Source organism: Manacus candei, unplaced genomic scaffold (genome assembly GCF_025592945.1).
Source record: "Manacus candei isolate 608988 ecotype Guabito, Panama unplaced genomic scaffold, ASM2559294v1 h1tg000023l, whole genome shotgun sequence".
In the NCBI taxonomy this organism is placed as follows: Eukaryota; Metazoa; Chordata; class Aves; order Passeriformes; family Pipridae; genus Manacus; species Manacus candei.
Genome location: NW_026138071.1, coordinates 11,317,833 through 11,336,826, shown reverse-complemented (window position 1 = coordinate 11,336,826; position 18,994 = coordinate 11,317,833). Strand labels below are relative to the sequence as shown.

The 18,994-nt window shown below is 39.3% G+C and overlaps 1 protein-coding gene across 10 annotated transcripts in view; it reads left to right on the top strand.

Annotated features, from left to right (window-relative positions):
* The window catches only part of ABCB11 (ATP binding cassette subfamily B member 11), a 59,466-nt gene that overhangs the window by 38,366 nt on the left and 2,106 nt on the right, over nt 1–18,994 (top strand). For 8 of the 10 annotated variants that reach the window (XM_051787355.1, XM_051787348.1, XM_051787350.1 and 5 more), the window contains 17 exons: nt 1,409–1,522; nt 3,519–3,629; nt 4,573–4,698; nt 5,188–5,391; nt 6,640–6,810; nt 7,136–7,346; nt 8,033–8,111; nt 9,057–9,192; nt 10,726–10,884; nt 12,187–12,291; nt 12,390–12,551; nt 14,345–14,548; nt 15,181–15,422; nt 15,532–15,688; nt 16,454–16,651; nt 17,434–17,640; nt 18,375–18,521. In XM_051787355.1, coding sequence (XP_051643315.1) covers nt 1,409–1,522; nt 3,519–3,629; nt 4,573–4,698; nt 5,188–5,391; nt 6,640–6,810; nt 7,136–7,346; nt 8,033–8,111; nt 9,057–9,192; nt 10,726–10,884; nt 12,187–12,291; nt 12,390–12,551; nt 14,345–14,548; nt 15,181–15,422; nt 15,532–15,688; nt 16,454–16,651; nt 17,434–17,640; nt 18,375–18,521 — 2,733 coding nt within the window. Of the gene's footprint in view, nt 1–1,408; nt 1,523–3,518; nt 3,630–4,572; nt 4,699–5,187; nt 5,392–6,639; nt 6,811–7,135; nt 7,347–8,032; nt 8,112–9,056; nt 9,193–10,725; nt 10,885–11,320; nt 12,164–12,186; nt 12,292–12,389; nt 12,552–14,344; nt 14,549–15,180; nt 15,423–15,531; nt 15,689–16,453; nt 16,652–17,433; nt 17,641–18,374; nt 18,522–18,994 lie in introns of those variants that run through there. The other 2 variants (XM_051787354.1, XM_051787358.1) reach the window with 2 other exon arrangements.

The following is an 18,994-nucleotide window of genomic DNA, read 5'->3' as shown; positions in this document are numbered from 1 at the left end:
CAGGGTGAATGTCCAAACTATCAGCCACAACAAAGCAAGAAAATGGACCAAAAGCCTGCACCAAAGACATTGTCCAAACATTTATAATCTGTTCTGCCAAACCACCTCTGTAACTGAAAAACTAAGAAGAAATAAAGCAGAGTAAATTCTAGGAAAAAATATTTCAAAAACTGTTCAAAATCATGCCCTGACATGGTAGCACTGGGAAAAATAAACTATACTTACTATACAGTGCAGTTCACTCCTTGTTGTAGGAACATATTGAATATATTTGCATATGTGGTGTATAAGTGGTAAATAAGCCTTCACCTTTTCATGTTCACTATCTTCCAGTGTCCTGTTCTTTGAAGATCCTCTCTCATATCAGAATTGCCAGCATTTTCAGTCTTAGACAATTCCTTTCTGCATTTAAGAACCTTGATAAAAACTTCTTTGTAGGAAATGAAGCATTGGCAGCTCTTAGGAAATTTTGAACAAACATTTTTGGTATTTTGGTTGATATGCTACAGCTTCACTTGCTTCTGATCTGCAAGGCCAGACAACAAGCTGTGTGAATTCTTGAACTGAAGTGTCCTCTGATACTTGATACTCTGTTCAGCTGCCTTTATTGTCTGCCAGTCTTTCCAGGAAGAGTGGATGCTGTGGCTCATTTTCTCTCATGTTGTCCTAGGCTTAGGTAAAAAGGGGATCCTGGGGCTTTCAGAAGAGGGTCATTAGTAACTCTTCCTTTTGGTTCTTAGAAGAAGACTTGAAACAGTGAGCACATTGGGTGTGTGCTACCTGCAGAAACTGTCCACCTGCACTGATAGAATAATCTCAGCTCAGAATGTGGCTTATTCAGTGTTGGTAGCAACCCCTACAGTTCATTTCTTCATGAGATAGAGAAAAAAGTATTCTTTGCAGCTGGTACCTCCTCCAGAAGTAAGTTTTTTGAGCATTGGACGAGACAGGAACTGCAGTATACAAACGTTGTAATACAATGTTTTAAGCTTCTTTCTCTTTTTGCTTACTGGTAAAAGACATTCCCAAAATAATCTACTTCCCACCGATGTTCAGTTCCAGTCCATGTTTCAAGGAACAGGCACCCAATCAAACTGAGATGGCTTAAAAATACATCACTGGCATGTCAGTGAATACCTGGATGCACGATTTGTTAGGACAGGGCAAATATAAGATAGAGTAATTTGCTTCGGCCTCAAAAAAAGTTGTGAAAAATAGTGAAAATACCTTCTAAAATGCATTTGTTTGCTTTCTTGTTGGCTAATAATGCTCATATAGTGAATCACCGCAGTTCAGCAGCTGCATGAGAATTCATCAAGCCACTATAGTTTGGTTTGCATGTCTAAACTATAAATTATAACAAAAATGTGATGTCGTATTTTGTTAATTTCTTTTTCCACTTCTTCAGGTTTTCTTTGGTGTTTTAGTAGGAGCATTAAATCTTGGCCAGGCATCTCCCTGTCTGGAAGCCTTTGCCACTGGTCGTGGGGCTGCAGCAGACATTTTTGAGACAATAGATAAAGTAAGTAATGCATTTCTAAGCTATGTTATTTTGTAGTGGAAAAATAATTAAATAAGCCTGAAGTGGTACTAGTTCTATCTACTGTGTAAAATAAGGAAAAATGAGTCCAATTAAAGAAAAATTGATTGTCCAATAGAAAGGTCTAGTGGCATGTGCACAGGCTCAAAGAATGTGTTGAACAGATTTCTTAAGTGGCCTGCTTCTGCATAATGAATTTTTACCTCAGTTACTGATGTTCTTTATTCCTATTTCTCATGCCATACAATTACTTAACGGTGCTGGCCGATGGAAAGTGTAGTACTGACAGGCAGTAATGGTCACTTTGCAATCAAACTTGCAGCAAGCATCTAGCTCCCAGCCTCCAGATGGCATCAAAAGGTGTGACTATTGGCATTAGTGGCAAGGGTGGCCTCTGTCACCTGTCCCAGAGCTACCCAAATGAGCACAGGCACAGGCACTGGTCATGCAGCAGTCATAAACCTTAATCACAATATTATCTAAACAGACAGATACTTGAAATAAGGTAGTATGAGAGAGCCTGAGACTCCATTGGCATTTTTTGATGGGGATTCCTTTCTATAGCTTTATAAATTTAGTTGTTGGAAAAGTACTGTTGATTTCTTAATAGTAGGTAGTATCTCTGTTCATTGACACGCTTTATCGTGTTAAAAACTGTAAACACATTAGAATGCTGCTTGTCTTTTACAGAGCACAAAAGGGTGTATAAAGCGGACTAGAGGGGCCGTGGTAATGATAATAGATTTTTTAGTAACCTTTCAAATTCCTGTAATAACAATAAAACATGCCTTATAAATGCATTTCATAAGCTAAAACTCTAAGATAAACTGAAAAAGAGATAAACAAGGTTACTGTTTTTCAGAGAAAAAAATGAAAAGCATAAAGAATTGCAACAGTAAGGATTAATCACAAAATTCAAGATAAGGCTGAGTCAGATAACCTTAGGGTAAAAAAAGCAAACCAAAGTGAGATTTCATCTGTCTAGAGAAAGAGTGACAAAATTAGATCCATCTACTTGGCGTGTTTGTAGGTTTGTGATTAGACAGTACAAGCACAGCTCTGCCCTGATACAGATTTTTTTCTGGCACTAAATTTACAGTCATGCTGAGGTTCCCATTTGCAGGATCAGTGAAACTTTACTTCATAGCTTAGTATCTGAATTTAAGTATGATATATTCCTTAAGAGGAACCAATCTTCTAGCTGTTCTTAACATCTTAGAGCATACATATTTCTCGTATTAATATTCCCTTCAATCTGTTAGACCATTTAAAAAATCATGCACATTTCAATTATCAAATATTGGTGTTGCTGTAGTTTTAATTCATTCTCTGTATTCCATGCTTCAGAAGTCTGCCCTTAGAAAATTTTATTTCTTTGTAATTCCTCAAATTCCTCTTAGTTCTCTGCTTGTGTCTAACAGTCTGCAATACCCAAGGCCTGGCCAAAGGTATGTGAGACCCAAAGCACTTCACAGGAAAACTTCAGCATTCCAGCTCTTAGGACAGAATGTACTAGGATGATGTTTAGATGCAGAGTGGTGAGGTGTGCAGATTTTCAGCAATGAATTGGTTGTTGGGTGCTTTGAGAGAATGTTTATATGAACAGGGTTAGTGCCATTTTATTCCTGAGGAGCTGGCTAAATTAACTTAATCAAAATGACTCGCTCAGTCAACTGCTCTGTTCCAGCAAAACCTAGCTGAGTGGTTGACTGTGGTATTTGCAGTCAGCCTAAAATGAGAAGAGGATGCATCCTTCTTGCCCATACTATCCACTGGGGACAACTCCCCCATCACTCTGGCTCTCAATCTCATGCCCCTTGCCTGCTGTCCCTGGGGCAGAGCCTGCAGCTGGCTCTATGCAACCAAATGCTGCTCAAACAGAAGTGCTATGGCTTTGTATGGTATTGGGAATATTTATATACTGCAGCACTGTTGTCTATTTAACAGCAAATAAATAACATAATAAATTTTATCCTAGAAACCCACCATTGACTGCATGTCAGAAGATGGCTACAAGCTGGATAAAGTACGAGGTGAAATTGAATTTCATAATGTAACATTTCATTATCCCTCCAGACCAGACATAAAGGTAACTATTCATCATCCATCCTGTGAACACAATTATTGGAAACAATCAAAATATCCTGATTCTGCCTGCAATTTCTAGATTTTCAGTAGAGGTCATTTTCTAGAAGCCCAGATCCTTTGTTTAAAAGTCAACTGAATAATTCTTCTATTAAAGGGTTCTTCTCCTTACCATTCTGCTTATTTTACCATTCTGATATATCCCTTGCCACATCAACATATTCCTTGGTGCTGAACATAGACTCCTAGTAATTTCAGACAAATTCACTTGTGTACAGCTTCTTTTACAATCAATTGTGCACTTGTATCAATGTTTGCTAGAATAGAACACAAAGTAAAAAGCTGAATGGTGCAAGGAGATTTTATAAAACTCTTTGATTATCCTGGGGATGTGCCATGTGACCCATTAAAATGCTAAGAAAGGTACAGGAACATTGACTGTATAACCCATAATTTCTCTATTGCTGTGTGTGAATTGACAAATTCTTCTTGGAAAAGCATATTATTGGACAAGAAAATGAGTGCTATTGCTTCTAGAGACAGAAGTACATGAAGTATCAGATTTTTCTACAGAATCTCAGTCTGACATTCTTAATATTTATGCTTTACCAGGCCCTCACAGTACACACGCGGTGTTCTTTAAAGGGAATTTACTACCAAGTTCTCTAGTGGTATTAACTTGACTAGTTTTTAATGCTGAACAACAGTAACTAAAAAAGATCTAAATCTGCTTCCCTGTTGTGTAAATAAGTGCTCTGCATTTACAAACTCTTCAAGCAATGTAAAAATATGTGGGTTGCTTTATCCTTTTTCTTTATAATACTGTTCTGAATTTTGTAAAATTGCTTTGAATCTCCCTTTGAAGATACAGAGTATACTCATTTGGTTGTATGACTGTGAAAGAATTAGAATGGATAGATTCTGTTTCTGGTTTTTTTCCTCTCTAGATTTTGGATAACCTTAATATGGTTATTAAAGCAGGGGAGACAACAGCTTTTGTTGGAGCTAGTGGAGCTGGGAAAAGTACAACGATGCAGCTCATCCAGCGTTTCTATGACCCCACTGAAGGCATGGTGAGTGTACCAGCCTAGAATGTGTTTCTCCAGCCTTAGGAACTTGAGAGAATAGCATGGTTTCTTCTCCAAGGTGGAAAGGAAGACTCCTAACTCCCTTTTTGTTTCCTTCTTTTTAAAAAATTTATTTTTTAAATGAGCAAAATATCTTCCTGTGCATTTCTTTTATTTAAATGTATAAAAGACAAAGAACTGATTTTTTTGTAAACATATAATGATCATTTTCATGATTACTTTTCACCTGGTTTTATTTCTGAGGCCAAGCAAAAATGGAAATGAAATCAAAGAGCACAATTCCTAGAGCCAATGCTACTGACACTGCATTGCCTTCTTCTGTGTATGCAAGCTGATTTTTATGCAGGTCATGGAAACAAAGCATCACAAGCCCTTCATTTCCAGTGTGTCTTTCTTTGTCTCTGAACTGGAGGGGATAATTTCCCTGACTTTTTTTTCTTAAATTTGTGTCTGTGTTTTAATTGGCTTCTGCAGATTACCCTGGATGGCCATGACATTCGTTCCCTGAATATCCAGTGGCTGCGCTCACAGATTGGCATTGTTGAACAAGAGCCGGTGCTCTTCGCCACCACCATTGCAGAGAACATCCGCTATGGTCGGGATGAGGCTACCATGGAAGACATAATCAAAGCAGCCAAACAGGCCAATGCTTACAATTTCATCATGGACTTACCACAGGTATGCTCTGCCTTGTAAAGTGTTTGGCACGATTTGATGAAAAAGTAGAGAATCCTTTTGTCCCTCCCCCTCTGCAGCAATCTGTGCTCAGGTGGAAGGGCAGAAGATTAATATACATAGTAGGCAACAACCTTTCCTTTGACTGCAGTTAATTAGGTCTTATTATATGCATGTCTTCAAGTTAAAAACCCAACAAGCAGCAACCCTCCCCCCCAAAAAAAACAACCTCGAGCAGGATTAGTTCCTCAGAAATCATATGCACAACACTCAATATCACAGTAATAATCATAGCACGATTTAAAAATACGTATTTTTCATGGTATGTAGATTTGTTTCTGCTCAGGCCAAAAGCAACGTAGAGCCCAGCCTCTCAGTAGCCAGCATATGTTGTAGAAGTAGTCTGTACTGATGCTCACAACCTAATCTTGTACAAGCTTTGTAAACTAGCTGGAGGTTCCCTCTTCTCCAGTTCCTTCCCTTATGATGACAGGGCTTCAATAATTCCTCCTTACAAAGCCCATATTGAATAGTACTGGGCTGTCTACTTTTCTAGATTATTATTTTGCCAAGTAACTTCTCAGAATGACATGATACAACAGTGAATGTTATTGATGGGATTCAAGTACCATTAACAGTCAGTACATACTTTTTATCCTCCATCTATGCATCTCCAGGCTTCCAGGAGACTATTCATAGAAAGGCTCTTTAAAGGCCCATGTTTATTTCCTGGAAATGGAGGATTTAGCTCTAGGTAAATATAATTATCCTATCTCTCAATATGCCAGGCTTTACATGTTTGTTTAATTCACTACCTGAACCCAATGCCACCAGAATGTGATGTCCATGAATCACAGACACAGTGTCCGTGAGTCACAGGTCCTCAGCAGCCAAATCCAGGTCTGAGTCATCTGAGGGAAAGTGGGTGGGTGATTCCTCTCCATTTCAGCTTTTGCTCATATAGTTGTTTTGAATTAAACCAGAACATTTCACCTTTTTACCAGTGCATACTTTTGGCTTGGGGTTGGAAGCTCAGTGCAGGCAAAATGATGTTGTACTTTATGAAGAAAATTATTTCACCAGTTGTCCTTTGAATATTTGCTCTAACAATGGTTTTGTCTTTCAAAGACAATAATTTTTTTAAAGTCTACTCCAGGGACAAATCTGAGAGACATTTTACCAATATCTTCACCAGAAGCTTAACAGACTTTTTGGTTATCTGTTTCATTTTCACGTTTCTCCTTCACACAGAAATTTGACACTCATGTTGGAGAGGGTGGAAGCCAGATGAGTGGAGGTCAAAAACAGAGGATAGCTATTGCTCGAGCTTTGGTGCGAAACCCCAAAATCCTGCTACTGGATATGGCTACGTCAGCACTTGATAATGAAAGTGAAGCTATTGTCCAAGAAGCACTTCATAAGGTTTGCTATAGTATGGCAAAAATTGGACTTGAAAGGACAGAAATTATTTTTAACGTACTCTGCAGAGAGTGTTGCTGAATTTCAACAAATAAGTGAGAAGCTCTGCTTAATAACTGTTCCGTATGCACAAGTAGAACCTTGATATTATTGACAGAGAATAATTTTTGCTTACTTTGGGACATTAACAGAAATCTATAGCTCTGCTCCGTGGGCTATGGATGGAGCTTAAGTCAAAGTCAGCTGGAACTACTCCTGTTAATTTGAGTAGACATTAGATTCCATGGCTCATGTTCCAAGCGTTTCCATGTGCTGTGTTTCCCGCCAGGCTCGCCTTGGCCGCACAGCGATCTCGATAGCTCACCGCCTGTCGACCGTCAAAGCCGCCGATGTCATCGTGGGGTTTGAGCACGGAAGGGCTGTAGAGCGAGGAACTCATGAGGAACTGTTGAAGAGGAAAGGGGTTTATTTTATGTTGGTGACCTTGCAAAGCAAAGGAGACCCAGCACCTACTACAGAAGAAACAGAAACTAAATTAGGTAAAAATCCAGATATTTTAATTTTTTTTTTTTTTATAAGGACTAGTTGTTTCTTTTTTTTCTTCTACTTTTATGGCTGAATTTTATCATTCATAGAAGTAACACATTGACAGTCCTGGCCAAAGTGTTTTTGCTGCATATGCACTGAATGACCTTTCTAATATAGATCTACCCTGAAATAGTCCTGACCTTCAATACCCATCATTTTATAGCTCCACTGTGTGCCAGTGGTCCAGTCCTGCTGCATTTGAAATTCAAGCAAATTACAGAGTATGCTGAAACCACTTTATTTGTTTTGCTAGAGGCAGATTTGAATCAAAGCTTCTGGAAATTAAGGTCTAATAGAATGATCTCTTGTATTTTTGTGAAATGTCATACGTTGGATATGATTATCTTAAAATAAGAGAGAAATTACGGAGTTCGAACAGAGAAAAAGCCTTTGGCAGTCACATCTCAAGTGAGATGGTCCTTGGGCTATAATTTGGTTAAATTCATCCTGTCGAATACAAATATAAACCTTGTGATACATGTAGGTTGAGTAGCGTGGTTGTATTACATTCTTTGCCTTCTACAAGGTATTCCATTTATGACTTGGAGACACTGCACTTTTTTGTAGAGCCACAGTGAACTTAGGTTGTATTCAATTTTAGCACTAACTGGAGAGCTCTATATACTATATTTTGCAGCAGCAGAGGATGATGTGGTTGAGCCAACTCTTGAGAAAGTCCAGTCGTTCAGCAGAGGAAGCTATCGGGCCAGTTTGAGGTGAGTCTTAAAAATGGTTGTAAATCTCAGTGTGTTTCCAGATCTCTGTGCTTCATCCTGCTATTCCAAAATACCAGTAGTGCTAATAAATGACTTTTCTGTGTGCTGCGTAAAAGAGGGTTGAAGGACTGCAAGCATTTTACTGAGATAGAGTTCATTTGGAAAGAAATAGCTTGAGTATTAATGTTACTGATTGAAGTCCATGGATAAATAGCAAGGCTCTTAATTTTGCTCCTCTTTCTATCCATAGTACTTTCTCTCCAATTTTGATTTACTTTGTTAATGTTCTGTTTTTATTATTGCTAACATGCAGCCACATTTGTAACATCTAATGCACTTGCAGTCCAGTCCTTTGAAAAATGACTTGCTGTGCAATTACTTGGGAGATCAATGCAATCTACAAGGACATTTTTATTATGGCTTCTGCTTGATGGAAGTTAAAGCATTTTCCAAGCCAGACTGCCTTGTAGTTAGACACTTATTATTTCTTTCAGGCAAGCCCATGTCAGACATATACAAATGAATACATGTCCTACATTACAGAGTTATGTTTTATCAGAGGTAGAGATGAGTTGTTTCAACATCCTGTTTTTCTGGACTGAATTACTGGTAGTGGTAATGGTGGTTTGAATTGGTGTCTTAACTTGTGCAAATATAGTAGGACACACTGTAGTTTTACTCAACAAATACAGAGTGTGTGGTATATCTAAGACAATGTCTGAGTGGTGTGAGTGGAATATGATTTTGAAAAGTATTTGCCCCTGTTGTGAGATTTTTTTCCTCAAGAAGTTGAAAGATCATAGAAAAGAAAGAAAAGGTCTGTGGGATTCTGACTAATTACTTCAGTGCATCCTGATTTAGTTGATATAAGAACTGTACCTGCTTTGCAAGCAAGTATTGTGTTACTGAGCTGTGAAGAACAGACTATTTGTGTCCTCTTTGCAGAGCTTCACTTCGGGAGCGCTCGAGATCTCAGCTCTCTAATATGGTCCCTGAGCCTCCATTATCTATAGGAGGAGATCATGCAGAGTCTACATATCTTACTTCTTCTTATGGAGAAGATGATGGAAAAGCAAGAAAGGTCAGGTTCAATAGCTTATTAGGAAATTTTCAACCAATCAGATTATATCCCTTGGTAATGATCACCTATAGATAGGTGTCTGTGTTGTAGGAGTTGATGGCAGGTATGTTTTCCTGGCTTGATCCTCTTCTCTGCTTAAACAAAACCACAGCTTCAATTCTTATTTCTGTGTAAACCCTAGGCTGCATTTTGATGTCTGTTATGCTTATTGGTCCATACAAAATTTCCAGCAGAGTATGACTTATTGGTAAATTGATACATGTTGTAGATTTAGTTGAGAAACATATTCATAAAAGCTGAATTAACTGACAAAAAGCAAACTGCTCAGTCTGTGAAATGTAACAGCCACTCAGTGATACAAATGGCACTGCTTCTTGTTCAATAAAGAGTAAATTCACTTTCATCTCAAAATCATCCAGAGACTTCAGCAGAGAGACCCCCTCACTGCAACTAACCCAGAGTCCTTTTGCTGTCAGTGTCCTCCTGCAATCAACTGGCATAGAAAATGAAGGCAGCAGGCCATAAAATTACACAGAATATGTAGGAATATACACAGTGGGTTTCCAAATTGCTTATGAAGCTCTCTGCACCAATTTTCATGGCTGTGGTTCAGTGCAGAGAGCAGCAGTGGGAAGTCACTCTTCTTGCTATTGCTAAGCCAATTCTGTGGATAAATAGAGTGCTTTAGTGCTGTCACTGTGTCACTAGCTCAGAAGCAAGAGAAAATACAAGATGCTTGCTTCCACCCACTCCTCCTTGCCTCCTTTCCAACAGAGATGTCTTCACAGTGTCTCTTTTGTCTGGGCATTTCTAGTCATATGAACTGAGGGACATGAGCAGGACTGAGCACGTAAGTGTTACAAAAATTCTGCAAATATCAAACTGCAGGACAAGTTATAATTTGATGATGAATATTCTGCATTTACTGGGCATAATTATGGGAATTCAACATATAGTCTGAGGATGTTTCACAGAAGGGAGTCATACTTAGCGTGTATAAAGCCTGAATCCAGCTATCACTGTGAGATCTCTCGTTTTAATTATATCACATACCTCTTAATTTGATGCAGAGTTTGATCAGTGTGTTCATCCACAATACTTAAAAAGTAATATTTAAGAAGATTTAATGAGTGACACAAAAAGCTGCTTGTGAGGAAGAAGTTTAGGTTTTGCACCACATCTCATCTGGAGGTAGATAAAAGGAAACATCCTGAGTTTCAGTGGCAGAATATCTTAAACTGGTTGCAAATAACCTCTTCAGCTGGAATCATTAGAGCTCCACAAGGCATGAATCTCTCTCTTTTTCTCCAGAGACAGTAAAGGTAGTCATTTATGTAACCCTCTTGTGACTCATCAGGCCTTCAAAAGAACTCCAGAGAGCAGCCATCTTTTCCCCTCCTGTACAAAGCTAGAGCAGCTGTTTGGGCATGAGATGGTCATTTAACAAACTAGGCTAACTATTTGATCTCACTGTCAAAGGGAGAGCATCACTGGGGGAATGCATTCACTTCATAAATCCAACCTGTTTTTTAGGAATCTGTTGTGGAGGAAGACGCCAAGCCTGTATCATTTACCAGAATTTTGAAATACAATGCCTCCGAATGGCCATACCTGGTGCTTGGATCTCTGGCAGCAGCTATGAATGGAGCAGTCAATCCACTCTATGCTTTGTTATTCAGTCAGATTCTTGGGGTATGTTATAGTAACATTTTAATGTGTATTTTAGCTCTGAAGCAGAGAATGAGAAAGGCTGCAAGAAAAAGCAATCCATGGTGAACACGAGCAAAGTCCAACATCTGTGTTTTAGTATTAATAAATTTAAAATATTTCTTCCTGGTGTCAAGGCAGTCAGGCAGATGGAATATGCATCTGCTTTTAAATCTGTCTGAATATCTGCAATGTTGTTGTGTCAAACATGTGGACTTGTACTCTGGGACAAATAGGCTGGGGAATCACCACAGTTATTAAGTAAAAGGATACATTAAGCTGAGTCTGCCCTAAAAGTTTTCAGAAATTAATCCCAAAAGTCAATGAAGAAGTGGATAATCCTGGATATGTACCTTTTGAACAAATTTCTCAGTGGTTTCTTCTTACTTGTGCTTTCTTTCTCCTTGTGGAATTGTCTCAGAGTATGGGAAATTAATCCTTTCCAGTGAAACTCAACCAGAAGATATGCTCTGACTGCAACAAGCAGAAATAGTTCAGATAAACAGCTTCAGATAGATACACTGACCTACATATCAACTGCTCTGACTGAAAGGAATTGCTAAAGGATGGCTACTTAGATTTGGACCCGTACTTCAGCAGCAGCCAATAACATTGGCAGGTGTTGTAAAAGAACAGATATTAAGAGTGAGAGAAGACCGCTGTGGAGGCTTGTGCTGAATGGGGTGAAGGGGCTATAATTTAAGCACTAATGCTTTTTCTCAAGTACCCAGCAGTAAGTGAATGGCTTGTATCCACACTCTGGAAGTAAAAGACACTTGGTTCTTCTTGGAGGCTACTTATGGTAATTATAGCGTCTGTTAATGTTGTGCAGCTAGTCACGCTGAGGTGTAATTACTTACCCAGACTTTATTTTGTACAGCCCAATAGAGTTGCAATGGCATAGACCAGAGAGGAGGTGAGATGCTGCTGTACTGTTGCTTTGCTGCTATGCTATTTATTTCATGGCAATTCTCTGGTTATCAGTGTTTAGAGTAAGTGGTGATTGGTTAGTTATAACTGGGGATGGGCCACAAGTAATAGTAGTGTTTACAGACACTGAGTATAATAAACTTGTTGTTCAACAGGAGAAAACCCCATTATGTTTTAACCCAGGGTCACCCTAGAAAAATAAGGAATGATGCCTTTGCAGTGGATGAGGGAGAGCTCTGTGTTCTGGCTTTGGTTCTAGGGTGGGCTTCTGCACTTGGCAACAGGGAGTCAAGAACAAACTTCACACACAGAAAAACTAACACTTCTAATACAATGCCACCATTTTTTTTTTCAAAGACCTTCTCCATTCTTGATGAAGAAGAACAAAATACCCAGATCAATGGTGTCTGTGTGCTCTTTGTCTTGGTGGGAGTTCTTTCATTTTTCACACAGTTTCTACAGGTAATAGCAGTCCAACATACTTAAATTTTGTTTCTGAACCCTTTACTCTGTGGGTATCTCTTTCTTACAGTATTTACATTTGTTCTCATGCGCCCCAGGGATACACCTTTGCCAAGTCTGGTGAGCTGCTTACAAGGCGCTTAAGGAAAATTGGCTTCCAGGCTATGCTGGGGCAAGACATTGGCTGGTTTGATGACCGGAAGAACAGCCCTGGGGCTTTGACTACAAGACTTGCAACAGATGCCTCACAGGTCCAAGGGGTAAGACCTGGTAGCTTATGAATTATTTTACTGTTAAGCACTGATTGAAGGCCTGTTTTGGCACATTGTTACAGAAATTATCTAGAGTGGAACCAGCCAGGTCAATGTAGAACAGTCCTTGGTCAGCCAATTAAGCTATTTCTATTTATCATAGACTGTCAGTGCGGAACTATTATAGTGGTATTTCCTAAAAGCACCAATAGGCTCACAATTTACAACCCATTATTCCTGTCTGGATTTTTTTTTTTTCTGGAAATGAATTAGCTTTTTGCCACAATGCTTCAGTGTTTATTTCCAAAACATGTCAAACTAGTATTTTAGTGACATTGATTACTAACCATGTTTTCCAGTGTTCAGCATGGCATTGTGTACGTTGCGGAAGTTTCAATTTAAACTGACAGCCCACTTGAAAAAACAGTTTGCAGTACTGGCTGATGTTCCAGCCAGGAATTCTGCAGCCAGTTTCAGTGTTTGGGAAAATGAAACACTAACTTCATGCATAGTGTTCCTTAGTGGATGAAAGTTAAATCATGTTGAGCTATAGCTGTTACATATATATCCTATCTGGATTGATCCTTTGATAGGTGGGAGTCAGATGCCATTTTACCTGGCTCCAACGCGAGCAATTTTCTAGAAAGAAAGAAAGAGATGTACAAATTTCTTTGTTACAAAAACTGTCCTGTTTCAGCTTGACTTTGAAAAACTGTTAATGGGGGTTTTAATAATTTAAAAAACAAATGAGAGAAGAGGTTTCCAAAACCCCTGTCAGCAGCAATTTCTACAGAATCAGAGAAACTAACTGCAAATCTTACAGGCACTTACAGGGCATATTTTAATTGAAATAAATAAACCTGTAAAACACTGAGTGAACTGTATAATAGCCTCCTAATGGATAGCTTTGTTCAAAGCATATGCAGAGCAGTGGGAAGAGCAGTGGGGCACAGCCATCCACTCCACAGCTTGGGATGGGGGAACAGAGCTACCTGGGCAGCAGTGCCCTCCACCTTTCCCTGACTGACAGAGCTTGCTGCAGGTCAGAGAACAGATGGTAAAGCATTTTGTGCTGCAAGTTCACATCCTGCAAATGGATTTGACTGAAAGTCATCAAGGATATCAAATGTACATTTTTATTCTAATACATGGCAGCATAGCTCCTATCTAAGGCTGCTGTTTACTGCTATGAAAGTAGTAAACAAATCAAATTTATTAAAAAGAATGGTGTTGTTGAAGTGCATAAGGAGAAGATGAATGCATTCAATAAAGGTGATGTCAAAGCTATATTTAAAATTTTTCCTTAATAAAGGAAAGATAGGCAGAAATGCAGCTTTGTTTCATGCTTTTTAAGTGATGTTTCTTACTGATTTTAGCACAGCTGAGGCTTTGTTGCTAATAACTAAGTTACAAAAGGGTCCTGTTTATTATTTATATATAGATGGTAAATGTGAGGGCTAAACAGTGTATTCAGATGAGTGATTCCCCAGGGAACCAAGGGAACTAATTTCAATAATTAGATTATCTCTCTTACAATCAGTAGAAACAATATTCTGAACTCTCAATGGAAAATTTGGTGGATGAAAGGAATATTGAGCATTTGAAGGCTTCCTCTTGATACAATTAATTGGAAACAGACTATCCAAACTGGCTAAATTTCAGTGCACTCAGCAGCTCTTAGTGCCTTATGATATTTTAATGTAATTTAGAGTTTTCTAAAGTTTTATAGGAAAATTTATTTTAAGATTGTTGAAGTTACTACTGGAGTATAAGTCAGTCATCTCTGTTTCTTTTCTTCGAAGGCAACTGGATCACAGATAGGAATGATTGTCAATTCCTTTACTAACGTTGGTGTGGCCATGATCATTTCTTTCTACTTCAGCTGGAAACTGACCTTAGTTATATTGTGTTTCCTGCCATTTTTGGCCTTATCTGGAGCTGTGCAGGCTAAAATGCTGACAGGATTTGCCTCACAGGACAAGAAAGCACTGGAAGCTACTGGACGGGTAATGCTGTTTAAAAGACTAATTCATATTTGCAGTCATGAGTAGTTGAAAAATCAGTCATTTGGGATCCTCAGTAATTCAGATGTAAACTGGCAATGTTTTGCAAATAAGGTGCAATATTTCAGCTTGTCAAACCACTGAAACGCTGTTGAGAACTCCCTAACTGCAAAAGCAGTTCCTGCATGGAGTGTGACTGACCTTTCAGAAATGATTGGACTGAAGTGGTAGACACAGATCTCTCAGCAGTTTGGTTCACCTTTCCTAATGTTAGGAATAACAGTGTTCCTAAAAACATTTTTCCTTTTGCAGATGTCGCATTTATTCACATTATGTGAAATAAATCACAAGTGAGAGCACGTGCCTGATTCCCTCAGTGCACTTACAGTAAGTCAGCTCCAGTGGAGCACGCAGAACATTGCTATTGAGGATGTCAGTAGATAACTGCTTGTAGGAAAAGTTCTTTTTAGGCTGGCTGATATTTGGGCCAGTCTGTATCATGTTTGAATGAATTTATATATTGCAATAGTGTCCTGTGTTCATGAAAGAATCATGCATTTGTGAAAGCACACTCAACTTTTTCCAAGCAAAAATTTGGAGCTTTTTACCTGTTTTTTTTTCTTTTTCTCCTCCAGATTGCCAGTGAAGCTGTCTCTAACATCAGGACTGTAGCTGGGATAGGGAAAGAGAAAATGTTTATCAACAATTTTGAGAAGCACCTGAATATGCCCTATAGAGCTGCAATCAAAAAAGCACACGTTTATGGGCTCTGCTTTGGCTTTGCCCAGAGCATAGTGTTCATTGCCAACTCTGTCTCCTACAGATATGGGGGGTTTCTAGTTGACTCTGAAGGACTCCATTACAGCTTTGTGTTCAGGTGAGAGTCTGCTTGGAGCCACAAATGGGTCTCCAGAAGTGCTGGGCTTGGTCTAGTGTTCAGTTCCCTGATGGCTTCCCAAGAATGACCATGTCCCCCTTCCCCCCAGGGTGATCTCTGCTATAGTCACCAGTGGAACTGCTTTGGGGAAAGCTTCTTCCTATACCCCAAACTATGCCAAAGCCAAAACATCTGCTGCACGCTTTTTTCAACTGGTCGATCGGCTTCCTAAAATCAGTGTTTACAGCGAAAAAGGGGAAAAATGGGTAAGAGTGGAGATGAGTAATTTGTGATGTCATTCAGCTCAATATAAGCATGGAAGTTGCACTAATGATTCAGGAGTCAGTGAGGATCACTGCTTTACAAGAAGGTTATGCTGGCTGTATAATTGTTACTTGTCTTTGCTCTTTTAGAAGCAGTGAGCTCTGTACTAGGCAGCAAGAGTAATATAAAGTGGGCTATTAGGAATTTGGCATGTAAAATACCTGTACATTGGAATGTAACAGATTTGGATGACTCACAGAATAACAAGTTTTTATTTCCTGCTCTACAGTTCATGCACAAACCTGACTATCACTGGCTTACAAAGGAGGCTTTTTCCATTCACATCAAACTGGTGGGGGTGTTCATGAGGAGGCGAAGCATCACTGAGTCAGACTAAATGAAAATGCTCAATTTCCAGTGAATTGAAAAGTCAGACCCAGAAAATTCAAATTGTTTATTTTATACAGAGTGTCTGTATTAAAATTAAAAACTTACCCATTTGCAAGGCAATCCCATCAGTTGATTGCTCTGACTAGTGCCATGTGGGGAAGTACAAGCAGAGAAATAGTGTTATGACATGCTTAATGTCTAGGACAGCTACTCCAGTGTGGTTTTTATCCCTTTTCCTCAGCTAATTTCACAAGCGCGAATGTCATATTTTAAACAAGAGATGCCAGAATGGTATCTGAGGAAGACTTATTTTGTACCTTACAACTTTCAGTTTTGAGCTTTAGGTCATTGTAACATCTTTCTCTTTTTTTCACCAGGAGGATTTCAAGGGAAGTGTTGAATTTCTTAATTGTAAATTCACATACCCTTCTCGGCCTGATATTCAGGTTCTGAAAGGACTCTCTATCGCTGTTAAGCCTGGACAGACTTTAGCTTTTGTTGGAAGTAGTGGTTGTGGTAAGAGCACCAGTGTCCAGCTTCTGGAGCGTTTCTATGACCCTGACAAAGGAAGTGTGGTAAGCAAAGAAAACATGGTTTCTGTGCTGTTGTTTTCAGCAGTGCTCCAGGGGCCTTCTGCCTGTGTCCTCCTGTGCAGCCTAGCAGTGGTGGTGTGTACATGTGCAGGTTGGGGCTTTGGCTCCTTCTCAAACAGATATGGACTGTTTGGACAGTTCCCAAATATCATCTCAGATGTATTCAGGCAAGATAAGAGAACTACAAGCCTCAGGTGCACTCTTATGCATTATGTACCCCATAGGCTTTTGCCTTTGCAGCTCCTTTATGAAACATACAATGTGTGCTGTATATTGTGGGAGTACAAGCAAAAATCAAGTCTAAATGGAGCAACAAAGAGCCTGGAACATCCCTAAATATGCAGCCTCTTTGCAGGTTGAATTTGTCTAGATTTAACTTGATTACTGATAGCTTAGTAAGCTTTTATATGTTTTCCTAATGTAAATACCCATCTAGATTGATTTCTCTTTCTTTGGAAAAAATCCTTGTGGTGATCTCAGTGTCAGGAAGGCAATAAAGCATGTGCCTAACCTCAAGCAATTAGATAGTTCACTATAACTTAATATTGAGCAAATGGTCTAGCATTTGGCTGAATGAAAGCCATAACACAAAATACACATCATGCACAAAAGACAAATATAAGCAATTCTTCTAATCAGTTTAAATCAGTTGTGTTTGCATTTTAATAATATAGTTCAATCATTTAGTTTTGCTATAAACTATTTAGGTGTAGCAGGCTGTTGTTTCCTAATGATGTTTCAAGTTTTCTCCCATTTCCTTATAGTTAATAGATGGACATGACTCTAAGAACATAAATGTACAGTTTCTTAGATCAAAAATTGGAATAGTGTCACAGGAGCCCGTGCTATTTGACTGCAGCATTGCTGATAATATCAAATATGGCAGTAACACGAAAGAGGCGACCATGGAAAAAGTCATAGAAGCAGCCCAGAAGGCTCAACTGCATGATTTTGTCATGTCCTTGCCTAATGTAAGTACCTGCGAGGCCTTGGCTGTGGAACTACAGACAGGTTGTTCAGTGCTCGCTGCAGTGGGGGTTGCTCCAAACCCAGTTAAAGTTGCTACACACGTACACCTTTTATGTCCTTTTACAGCTGTAGGAACAAAGAGGGTGCCATGACCATGCCTTATGTTCCTGAGACTGTGGTTGTGAGGTGCTACTGGCTTCTTACACAGTAGGCAAATATATAAATCCTGTTCTCAGCTGTAAGAGATTTGCCTTGTGACTAGGGCGTGATATTTAGAAAAAAAGTATTTGAAGCTGGCTGCTTATGTTCACTTAAGAAGTATTTAAGTGCACTGAAATCATATTAACATAAATCAAAAGAACATTAAAGGTGTGGATACAATTTAGGCACCCAAACAAAACAAGCTCCGAAATCACTCTTAGCATCTTCTCCCGAGTCTGGGGCAGGGGATTTCTTTTTGCCTCAGACAAATCAGCCAGCATCTTGCTATCACAGTTTTCTTCCAGGCTCATCACTGTGTTGCCTGGGCCTCTGAGCACGTGCAGGCAAAGCATGGCTTGGAAACCTCTCCTCAAACAAGTGTATCACTGCACAGTGTTTCTGCATCCCTGGCTTCTGTAAGGAGGAGGCAGCTGTGGTCAGCATTCTTACCTCTCTCCTCCTGCTCTTCCTTCAGGCTGTGTACTGCTGTGTTGGCTTACAAGTGAATAAAATCTTCCTTTTGTATGTTTTTCAGAAATATGAAACTAATGTTGGGGCACAAGGATCCCAGCTGTCTCGTGGGCAAAAGCAACGCATTGCCATAGCGAGGGCCATTATCCGAGATCCTAAAATTCTATTACTGGATGAAGCTACCTCTGCCTTGGACACGGAAAGCGAAAAGGTAGATGTGCAGTGATGAGCAATAGGGGAAAGTTAATACAATGGCTTATGGTGTACAAAGCCTTTCTGTCCTATAGAGACATCCCAACATACTCCACTACAGGACCGCACGTTATTCCGTATTGTGAATTCAGCACTTCCATCTTTAATGATCTTTCCAAAAGATGCAGGAGGCACAGCTATAAAAAAAAGCAGTCAGCTCCAAGGGCTCCTAAACTGTCCATAAGAGGCAGCACTTTTTCAGAAATGTGGGCACTAATTGCCTGGGTTTCAAAGCATTCAGATGAGAATAGTTCATAAATGTAACTGTACATTAAAAAACAACCAAAATAAAAATGTATTTATGCATACAAATCATAATCCTGACTAGCCAATAAAAACAGCAGTGAGGGGCCTAAGAACTTGGGCGATAATTTGTGTAGCTTGGTTACTTGCAGAGATTAGAGAAAGGGTGGAATTTAAAACCATATCCAC